General features: G+C 48.7%; 1 protein-coding gene across 1 annotated transcript; it reads right to left on the bottom strand.

Annotated features, from left to right (window-relative positions):
• Nucleotides 1-1361: 1361 nt before the first annotated feature.
• OTOP3 (otopetrin 3) lies at nt 1362-7115 on the bottom strand. Its single transcript, XM_015645854.2, has 6 exons — nt 6731-7115; nt 5512-5648; nt 4707-4765; nt 4025-4143; nt 2272-3203; nt 1362-1543 (listed from the first exon to the last, which is right to left on the bottom strand). The coding sequence occupies exons 1-6, from the start codon at nt 7113-7115 to the stop codon at nt 1373-1375; spliced, it is 1803 nt and encodes a 600-aa protein (XP_015501340.1). The 3' UTR covers nt 1362-1372.
• Nucleotides 7116-11206: the final 4091 nt, after the last annotated feature.

Here is an 11206-nt window from a genome sequence, read left to right as displayed (position 1 = left end):
TGAGAATAATAATTAACTTTATTGGAGCCTAATTTATCCAGCTGTTATTTCTCATGACATGTTTCTGTTGACATGGGCCCAAATACAAACACTTATTGGGCAAAGTTCATGCTCATGCAATCAGTCTCACTTAGAGTTGTACAGAAAGGTGCTATCACTGCCCAAATGCAGAATCCTCACTGTCTTGGAAGAGTTTGCTTTACTAGGGAATCCCAAAAAACCCCCATAAATAGGCTCTAGTCCTAAACCCACACTGATCCTGGGATTGATTTACAGAGGAACAGAAGCAATATTGAGAATACCTTTTGTGCCATGCTTAGGTAAGGGTTATGACAGATTTTGATTGATTATAGATACTGCTCTTAAATCTCATAGAATCCCAGAGGGTTTGAGTTGGAAGGGACCATAAAGCTTATCTCTTGTTGGCAGGAATTCCCTCCTGTAGGCCAGGTTGCTCAGAGCCTCATACAAGCTCTGAATGCAAGAGCAGTTTAAGTGAGTTGACTTTGAGCCCATTGAGTGCAGAGCAGACACAGAGATTTCACAAGACACACATGAAAATTTGATTTATTTCCATTCATCAGGCTCTGAATTTGGGACCTATAGTCACAAGCCCCTTGCTCTCTCCCAAGTGCTTTCAAAGCAGGCATCCCTATGGAACAAATCCTAATGGGTCTTTGATCAGGCACCTCACTGCAGCCACTTTCCTTTGTGCATGGAAACCCAGGAAAGGTTTGTGGATGTGCAAGGCAGCAGCAAGGGCCAAAGTGTTGGGGTGAGGAGAGATTCACAGTGGATGTGGCAGTGGCTTGCTCTTGAACTAGCCCTGTGTGCAAGGATGAGACCTTGGCTAGTCCATACCAGTGATAACATCATCCATGGTGAGTAAAGATCACCCACAGTGCTTCCCTAGTGATTTCCACTTGAGGCCCTGGGAGTGCCTGTACAAAGAAATAGCATTTATTCTCAGTAAGGCAAGGTCATGTTACAGCTTTTATTTTTTGATTGCTTTTGATTTTCTGAACTGGTGCAGGCCAGTCTTCATTGCTTTTGCTGCCCTTGCATTCTTTTATCTGGAAGATCTCAGTAAGAGTAGGTAAAGTTCCACTTGCTGCCAAACAGCATCCACTGGCAGACTGGTGACTGCATGTATGATTCCTGAGAGCAGTGAGAGTTTGTTTATGGGCTTTGAGTCTAATCTCTATGGTAGAAAAGGATAATATCAAAAGAACCTCTTCTGAAATTCATTGTGATGTTGTACAAGAAGTCCAAGCAGAAGCTGGAGGGAGAAAAATCTTGGAAGCTTACACGTGGATATCTGCTGCTTACTGCATCTTTGTTCAGCATCACTGATTCTCCGCAGCCCCTTGGCTTAGGCTGTTACATAGACCTCCAGGAGCCCCCCGACCGAGTGCATGCGGTAAAACACACCCAAGGGGAGTCCGAAGTTCACGATCACAAACCAGGTGGAGTAGCCATAAAATGACCTTTCCATTCCATTCTCGAATATAGGGTGAGCCCCAAATGTGGGCATGACCCACAGCTGCAGAGATGTGAGGAAAAGAAACACAAGTTAGAGGATGACAAACTGTCCTCTACTTACACCCTAATCTCAGCACTGGTTCAAGTGGTTGTAGGAATATTTCAGGAGTATCACAGTAGTCTCCTTGCCAGTGAGGAGAAGGAAAACCCATAGTTAGGCTGTTGACTCCTTGCTGTAATTAAAATCCTGTTGAATCCCTGGAAACCTGATGACAGCCCCATTCTGCCCCAGCCTGCGTCATCTTTCTACAGGGTTTTGCTGTTTCCCTGGGCAATGTGTTTTCACTGGATTAAGGCTGCAGCATTGATTCAAGATTCCAAACCACAGTGTACTTTACTGGGTGAGTTTCAAGCCTGGAGACTCATGTTTACAGAGACTTAATGCCGGTGCTCCACATTTTCTTTCGCGTTTCTCATGAAACACCCATAATGAGCCTAATGAAGTTTTTCCTAGGGGGTAAAATCTTGGCAAGTAAGGATTTATTAGCTGTTTCCTCCCTGCACTCATGAAACCCAGTAATACTTGACTCTAAGGGTAAAAGAGAGACTTTCTAATTATGAGGGTGGGGTATTAACAGCAAAACCAGTCTTGACTTGCCTCACCACTAGGTTGAAACTTAGTGGGCAAAGGTTTTTTTGTCTGGAATACAAGAGAAAGAGATCACGTCTGTGTCACAGGTTACCGTGGCTCAGCCAGAGCTGGGATGGAGCAGAGAGCACAATACTTACTATGATGTTGCACAAAATCAAGAAGAACGAGATCTCCCTCAAGACTCTTCTCTTCCAGCTCAGGTGAGAATAGGTATGGATGTAGGACAAGGAAGCTTTCCGGATCTCCTGTCCCAGCTCCAGCACGCTCACTCGTCTTTGGCTGTGGGCTTCATGATTCTGCTCTTCTTTAGTGTCTTCCTCCTTGCCAGGAAGTGGCTGGCTGTACTCCTGTTTGCTGCTCAGCGTGGTGTCCTCTTCCCCAGGCAGCTCTGCACCCACCGTGTGCTGCCCGGTGTGTCTGGCATGTTTGGCCTCATTTTCTGCTACAACGCGCCGCCGGTGGAGCCCATCGATGACAAAAACATTTTGGGTGATGTTCTGAAAGATGAGGAGGACAGAGTAGGACAAGTTGAGGCTGTTCAGCAGGTCCCTGGGGTCAGTGGCCACCAGGGCCACAATGGAGAAGTAAGACATGCCGATTTGGCCAAGGGCTGCCCCCATCAGCAGGACCACGTCCAGGCTGCGGGTTGGGTTCTTCAGTGTGTCCAGCTCCTTTTTTTCCAAGGCATGGATGATTGTCCCAATCACGGCACCAACACTCATCAGGGGCAGGAGCACAATATAGTAGGAATAGTAGATCACAAAGACCTGGCGGCTGGGGACCAAGCTGGTGGCCTGGATCTGGTACATCATGAAGACACAGGCCCCTATGATTATAGCACTGGTGCCCAGCAGTGGCCCAAAGACCACCCCCTGGAGCTTGAATTTGGGCTTGGTGTGCGGGATGTGGTGGTGGCTGATGTGTCTCCCCACGTTCTTCCACATGACATAGAGCACGGAGCAGCAGATCAGGCAGTACTCGGTGTTGAAGGGGTAGAGCAGGATGTAGCCCTCCTGGAAGACTTTGCAGATGGTTGTGTTTGGGCATGTGCACGAGGTAGTCTCGTTGCCTGGAGCATGAGAAGAGGAAGGTGACAATTAAGAGGGAGATGGCCTGGATGTCATGGCTGTCTTTGGGAGTTTCTTGTGTGCAGGCACAGTATGTGTGTCTGTGCCTCGGAAGCAGGGATCAGCAGGAAGTTAAATGGCTACTACTCAGTCATGAAGCATGTGAAGTTTCAGAATAACAAAGTTTAGCTAATGTCTTTTCCCACCCATAATCACCACCACAGGTGCTGGATGAGAGACTCCTCTTCCTTCACAACAAAGCCTTCTCTATTTCTACCCCTGGAATATTAGATTCCCCTTTATTCCTCTGTATCCTCAGAAAGAAGACCACAGCAGTCACATGAGCCTCTTCTAGTCTAGCAATCTTGTGCTTGCACAATAATAGGAAAAAGTGAGAAAAAATTCTAATTTATGGTGGGCTTTTCTAGCCCTCAGTTTCAGGGTTTCATTGCAGATCCCCTCCCTCCAGGTGAAGATCTCCTCCCCTTGCAGCCCATTTCCTTGAGACAACCTCCAATAATAGGGAAATTGCAGCATTTGGGGGAACTGGAAATATCTGAATCACTGAGACCCACAGGCTACCCAGAGAAGTGCACCAGCACCGAGCCTGACAGAGTTCAGGAAGTGTTTGGCCAATACTCTGGGGCACGTGGTGGAAATTTGGGGGCAGTCTTGTACAGGGCCAAGAACTGGACTTGATGATTCTTGTGGGTCCCTTCCAACTCAGTATATTCTGTGATTCTGTGGTTCTGTGAAATGTTGTTTCCCTAGAAGTCATCTGTGTCAGCCTAACACCAATGGGGATGTGAAGAAGGAGCCTTGCCTGCGAATCGCTGCTCCACCTCGCGCAGCTGAGACTCGATCTCCATGTGCAGGGTGTCGTTGGTCACGGCCAGGAGCCAGAGGAGAAGGTTGGTGGCTATGGTCAGCATCAGCCCACACCTGGGAGGAGACACAGGACTTGTACAATGTTTGGAGATGGTTCATGGCCAGTGTGTCCTTCCCCTCTTGCTGGCCCATGCACAGGTTTGAACAGACATGGGGTGTTCAGGCCTGATCTGCCTGAGGCCTGTAGGGTGTGGCTTTGCACAAACACAGCTGAGCACATTCCCACTTGCCATTTCCAAAGGAGCAGGGCAGGCAGTGCCTGGTGAAGCTGGCCTAAGCTGGGACATCTCCCAGTGATAGGAATGGGGAGACCACCCTCTCCCATCCTCCATCCTGTGAGCTGGTCCCTGAGACAGGCAGCAGGAAGATTTTTGGGAGGAAGGAACGAGCTTTGCAGAGCTCTGAGGCACAAAGGAAAACTGAAGGGAGCTGGTGAGCTCAGGTCAGGAGAGGGAGGATGAGTCTGAACAAGGCATAGTTTGGTTCTTGTGTGACCCAGAATATAGGGTCTGTGTAGGATCAAACACAGTTCTAGCAGGAATCATAATGGATATCACAGGCAGAAAGGAAAAATTTCTTTAGAGCACTAGAAGACATTTTTTATCCTCGTTTTTTACCTGGTGAAGTTGTGCTGGACTTGAATGCAGTCCTTAGAGTGATTCCACAGAAAGTAAGCCTGCAAGTTGAGAACAGTAACAGTGTGAGCAGGGCAAAGTTGGCAGCTGGCTGCACACATGGTGGAAGGGGACAGGTAGACAAGAAGATACAGGTCCAAGCAGGAGCAAACCTGCCTCTGTGCAAGGGTGCAGGGACATGTGTGCACCTGCACCCCAGGGCTGAGGCAGGTGCTGGCATCCTTGGGTAAGGGCAACATTTATGTGTGACTGCATTGAATGCCCATCCTGGAGCTCCATGTTCCTCTGTCCTGTATTTGCTGCTGAGGTGGGAATTAGTTTGCTTTTCAAATACAGCCTTGGGTCTGTAAAAAAGAGGGCTGGTGTTGAATAGCAAGGTGAAAATGGTGTAAGATATCTTTGTGTGCAAAGGATTTTGTTGGGCGGATGGATTGGCAAATACAAAGAGGGGCTGAGGCTCAGACTGGTGCAAAGACATCTCTGGCAAAACCTGAAATTTCCTCTCCTCTCTCCTTACTTTGCTTCAATGCAAATTCCTCTGGACCCTGTGGTATGTCAGGTATTTCTAGGGTAATTTTTGAATCTTTCTTCCCTGTCTCTCAGTGTGGCACACAGGGAGTGCAGGTAGCGTTTGAAGTGATGTGTGATGCTTTAATGCTTTCAATGCTCAGGAGAATGCCCCACGTTCATTCACTTTCCCATGTCTCCCAGCTTCCCCCCAGTCTGACAGCTCCCAGGAATGGGACAGAGAGAATAAACAAGCTTCCAGAAGGGTGATGTGCAGTACCTGAGTGCAAATAAAAAGGATTCCAATGCTGGGGAACAAGATTTCCACCCTGGATTTGCAGTGGATGAGGATTGTGCTGTAGCCAATGTGAAACACATTCAGGAGGATGCTGCAACTGCCAAACAGCAGCACTGACCCTGGACAAACAACAAAGGACCAGTAAATAAACACAGACATGTCTGTGGAGCATCTGAGCTTGGCTGGGGACAGGAGACCTTGTGCTTCTTGGATTTGTGTGGAGCTGGCAGTCTTTCTTCTGGAATTCTCATGATTTTAGGAGAAGAGGAAATAGGAGAGCCTTACTCTTGAACCTGATTGTGTGCTTTGACTGGTTAAAGGTGTTAGGAAAATGCAAGGTATTTTCTTGTCCTTGGATACAAGGTGGGGATGGGGGTTTTGGGCTTCTCTGTACAATCTGAAATGACAGGGGTAAGTTAATTATGGGTGATGCTTTCTGCCTTGTGGGGGAAACCTGAGATGACCACAGGTCTGCTAAGGCTTGTAGCAGCTCCATCTGCAGGAGTTGGGACCCTTTGATTGTTTCTCCCTTTTGCCTTGGACATGTCTCTGCAGCTTTAGGTACTCAAGTACCTTGCAGCTTCCTTGAATTTATTGTCTATACTTAGTTAACAAGACAGCGCCTAATTAAAAACTTCATGACAGACCAGAGGCAGGGCTTCTGGGAAAAGGGTAGTTTCTTAAAGTGGGGCAAATACAGAAGGGGAAAATCTCCCAGGAAAGCCTGGGTGTCAGTGGGATGTGACTCAATGGATAAGAATCCTTCCCTGGCAACAAAGCTGTGGTGATGTTAAGTGAGGATGATGGTGACATAGGGCCACTGGTGCTCTTGGAGGATAAACACAGTGATTCTCCTCTCACTTTTCAAAGTGCTCCTGCCTAAAACCATTCCTATGGCTTTCCCACAATGCTCAGTTGCCATCCTGGAAAGGGGTTATGCCTGGATTGCTCTTTCTGAAGGGATCTGAGAGCGAAGTTTGACTGGAGGCTGAAGGGAAGCCAAATTTCAGGCTTTCCTGGCTGTTCTGGTTCCACTCCATGGCACCCACTGTGCCCATCAGCCTGACACAAACTGGGAGATTCCCGATGCCCTAACTGCATATCCTATGGCTTCTAGCTCTTCTAGTAACAGGGGACGAGTTGCTTTGCCTTCCAAGTCTTTGGAAGAAGGCAGGAGAGAAGAAATAAGTGCAGAATTTACCCCTAATCCAGATGGCTCCAGCGTGGGAGTCCCGGTAGAGCACCGCGTGTGGCTGCCGGCTGGTGCCCAGCAGGTAGTAAATAATCCAGAACAGGCACAGGACCTTGAGGATGGAGAGCAGGATCCAGACATCTGCCAGAGTGATGGCCACCTTGTTGAAGATCATGCTGCTGATGAAAGCACTGCCCAGAAACACCACATTCATGGCCAGCAGCCCTGAGAAGAGTTGCCCAGCCTTCTGAGCTTGCCGGTCCCTCTGCTGCACCGAAGAGCAGTGACGGTACAGCCAGAACTTCTCATAGTGGATCTTGGAGGTGTCTGTTGGGGCTGATGCTGACCTGCTCTTGCAGTGATGGCAAGGCCTGGAGACTTTCTTGTCAGACATGGCTCATCTGCCTAGGGGTCACTTGCTGCATTGATAAAAGGGGAGGCTTAAAGGGAAGATGTGCTGAGATAGGAGCTTTTGTGCTGTGCTGTGAAGGACACTTGTGTGGTGATGTCCCTTCCTTGCTTTGCAGCTTCTCCTTCCTTCTCCTGAAGCTGGATGGAGGGGAAAAGGAGATTGGTTTTTAGCCCAGGTTAGGCATTAAAAATTTCCCAGTGGACAGGGTCGTTGCAGGGCACTGGGGAGAGGCCCTTCTGCCAAAACCTGTCCAGATACACCAGCATTAAAGTGGGATGTCTCTCCCCTGCCCCACCAGTACTAGGAGCTGCTGGGACCAGAGGTGCTCAAACCATTCCCACCCTCACCTTTCACAGCTTCTCCAGCCCTGAGTTCAGGTTTTCTTCTTTCCCTTTGCTGCCGTAAGGATTAGGTGGAAATGAAGAGCAAGTTTGGACCTGCTCTGAAATTCAGAGCTGTTTGATTTTCAGTTGATGAGTCCAACCTCTTCTTTTTGTTCTTGGGCTCTGAGAGTTACAGGCTCCTTGAATGGTCACACAAATTGTCGCAGAATTGGAGAGAATAAACAAAGGATCTGTAAAGTTTGGAATAAGCTGCTGGGAGATCCAAACTCCCACCCAGATGAGCTGAGACTGGGAAACAATTAATACTAATAAATTAATTATAAGAATTAATTAGCACTTGTTTTTTCTTTCTTTTTCCTCTTGTAGCACAAGGCTGTGAGGACTCTGACACAGAGGAGCTGGAGGGACTGGCCCAGGTAGAGTCTGGGAGCTTTTCCATCCACTTTTTGGTAAAATTTAGGTAGGACTGTATTGCTCTTGAGAGGGAAATCTTGCTCACATAAAGCAATCAGGTAAGGTCAGCCTCTCTACAGATTTGATACATGGAAAGGTGCTTTCATTCCAGGGTGTGGCTCTGGTTGTAGTGAAGAGTGGCTGGAGTGAAATGAAAAGCTCCCTGAGATGTGTTTGAGAGTGGGGGAAACCTTAAGCATTCTGTGATAGGTAGTCTTGGGGAGAAATTGTTTGAGGAGGAATTGAAATTTAGTGTTTCTCTTCTCTTTTGTGTGTGCACAGAGGTGCTCTCTCTGCCCTTGCCCCTGTGACTCTGAGGTGAGCTGATGCCCTGGGTTTTTGTGGCTGGCAGAAGGGATTCAGCATTTCTCTCTAAGTTAGTGAGTTTAGAGGGTCTATTAGGACAGGATGGACCTAGCCATGGAAGGAGAAGATTAATTTGTGTGTCCCAAGATGAACCCCCAAGCCCTGAGTTCCTTGGCACTTCTCTTGGTGGAGATTGATCCTAAAATCTTCCCCATTTTTCTCCAAAATTCTCCTAACTTGGTAGCAGAGGGGCAAACTCCCTCCTTTCTTCTAGGGCTGTAGCTTCTCTGCTCCAAAGGGAGCTTAGAGGCCACAAAATCAGCAGGAAACCAGTTCAGGCTGCAGCAGGAGGTACCCAAGTGCCCAGAGGGTACACAGAGGGACCCAAGCCCTTGACCCCGTAGCTGTGCTGTGGGGAGCGGCCAAACGCAAGCCTTACCTGCCTGCAGCCTCCTGCTGCCCGAGGAGCCGGCACAGCCTTGGACGCAGCCGATGTCAAACCAGCGGCTGGAATGTTACCAGGACACAAGGGAGACTCTGACAGCCCAAAGTGCAGACAGGAGCCGTCAGGGCTGCTCCTCACTAAATGCAGCCTCTGCTCACAGCCCATTGATTTATTTTCTTTCCACCTTATTTACTTTGTGTCTATTATTGTCATTACATTAATTACCCAGTGGGAAGCTCTCAGATCTGCCACAGGCAGCCAATGGGGAGCAGCTCCTTTATGCACCTGCTGGGTTGCCTCACACCAACGGGCTCGGTGCAGGATGTGCCAACTGGTAAAACCACAAACGGTGGTGACTAATTTGTGCCATGGCTCAGGCAGGTGTAGAGCTAATCTCCTGGCTTAAGCTTGTGCTGGGAGTGCTTACCCACAGTGCCTTGGCCAAAATCCACTTAAGTTCCACATTCCCTTGTTTTTAGGTAGATCCTAAAAATTTTTTTCTCACATGTTCTATTTCTTTTTGCTTTTATCTAGGGCACAAATCTTACCCAAAAGGTAAAGCTTGCAGTCCACCCCTGCACTGGTGCACAGATAACACCAGTTTGATGCTCTTTTGGCACAAAGGTGCTGCTTTTGAAGATGATAACTATAACGTACTAATGCTGACTTCAAAGTGAGACCCACATGTGCCAGCCCCACAGTCTTGGCCATGTGTGGGCAGGGATGCTTTAGGTCCAAGCTGTGCTGTTCTTGATCCCTCTCCTTTTGCAGGGCAAACTGATTCTGGCTTGGGACTCTGTGGTGAGCTGATGCCCCAGGTTTTGTGGCTGGCAGGAGGGATTCATCATTTCTGAATTTTGGTGAGTTTAGAGGGTCCATCAGGAGAGGATGGACCTCGCCTTGGAAGGAGAGGACTTATCTGTGTGTCCCAGGATGAACCCCCAAGCCCTGAGGTCCTTACTGGCAAACACATGAGCTGGGAGTTCAGAGCCATGAAATAGTTCCCAAGCAGCTGATTAGGGGCAGGAGTGGGTGGGGGAGCATAGGTTATCGTGTGTGGGGATGTGACGAAAGGGATGGAAAACAAGACTGAAAGGGGCCCATTTCTGCTGGGTGAGAACACCTGGTGTGTGCTGGTGCAGCCATTGTTTGATGTCTGCGAGCAAAAGGGTCATGTTTAATGTCTGACCAACCCCTTCCACTGCTGTGGTGGAGCCCAGGTGCTGCAGTCTGGGCTGGAGTTCATGAATACCCATGGCTAGATTTGTTCTGCCTTCCCCCAAAGCATCAGCATCTCCAGCCTGTCTGGACAACCTGCTTGGATGCCCTTGCTCCTTGCTTTCATGTTTTGAGATCCCCTGAGTGCAGTTGAGCTCTTTCAGGGACCTGGTTCTTTTCCAGACTCTGTTCCAGAGATCAGCAGGGAACTGGGATCTCCCAAGAGCCATTTGGTGGTCTCTTTGTTTGCCAAAGCCAACTATTTCTGTGCAAGGCATTAACAAACCTGTTCTTTTTCAGTGCTATGATCCTAAATTGTGGTGGCCACACAGAAGTGGGAAATGGAGGCCATGAGTCCAAATGTATCCTAAAGTTTGGCTGAAATTGGAGGTTTTTCCTTCAAAGATGGGTCTGAAATAAAATGCTGGTACCTGCTGTGCTTGAGTAGTTTTGTCAATGGGACTGAGCATCTGTGTTGCAAAGATGACGCATCCTTCCTAGCCAGACTTGCCCTATCTTGGCTTTGGAGCTGAAACTGAACCCAGAGGAGTTTTATAGCTCTGGGAAACAGGTTAATCCTCCTTATTTGGTCCTTAATTTGAAGAAGAACAGCTGTTTTACTGGAATGTATTGACACAAGTTTAATTAAGTCATTAAGCAAGCGTGCAGGAGAGGGGCAGGAAAGGAGAAGGTGAGTCCAACTCTCTGGATCGATCACAGAAATGACTGCCCTGGAGAAGCTGCCTTTACTCAGAGCTTGGGAGAAAGCTGCTAAACGTTAGGAGCAATGTTTGCCCCTGTGCTATCAGCAGGGTGCTTATTAATGGTGCTATCTGTGCACTTAGCAGTGATAACAGCCAGGCCAGGCTCAGCAGATCTGTAAACAGGGCCTGGGAGGAAGGAGCTCTGTGCTCAGCCACGGAGTTTGCCCAAAGGCCACCCAAGGAACTCGGGGCTCCTCACATCTTGCCGGCCAGCCCACGCCCTTCCTTTGGCACTGATAACCACAGCGGTGACGTCTCCCTGAGGCTGGGAGTCAGAGACTTCTGGGGTGACTGCAAAGAGCAGCTTCATCCAGCATGATTGAGGGTGAGCTGTGCTGTACTGCCCATCTCTGTCCCTCCATCCCCTCCGATGGGTTCTGGGGGTATGGCCTGGCTCCACATGTGAGTGTGTCTCTATTTTCCCTGCTGGCTCGTGGTACAGGTGTTTCTGACCTCCTGCCAGCACTGAGCTCCTCCTCACTGCTAAGGACCACTGGGAAATGCCTCCTCTGCCACCACCTCTTGACCTGGTTCTCAGCTGGA

The sequence above is a fragment of the Parus major genome, chromosome 18 (assembly GCF_001522545.3).
Source record: "Parus major isolate Abel chromosome 18, Parus_major1.1, whole genome shotgun sequence".
Lineage (NCBI taxonomy): Eukaryota > Metazoa > Chordata > Aves > Passeriformes > Paridae > Parus > Parus major.
Note: the sequence above shows the minus strand (reverse complement) of the source record. Positions and strands in the feature narration are given on the sequence as shown.

Bases quoted from the DNA above. Each gene is read 5' to 3' on its own strand.
- OTOP3 (XM_015645854.2), bottom strand. From the start codon at position 7,115: ATGTCTGACAAGAAAGTCTCCAGGCCTTGCCATCACTGCAAGAGCAGG. The intron at 4,144-4,706 runs GTAAAAAACGAG...GTCTCCTCCCAG, and splicing joins GTCCAGCACAACTTCACCAG to GTGTGGGCTGATGCTGACCA. The intron at 1,544-2,271 runs GTAAGTATTGTG...ACATCTCTGCAG, and splicing joins TGATTTTGTGCAACATCATA to CTGTGGGTCATGCCCACATT.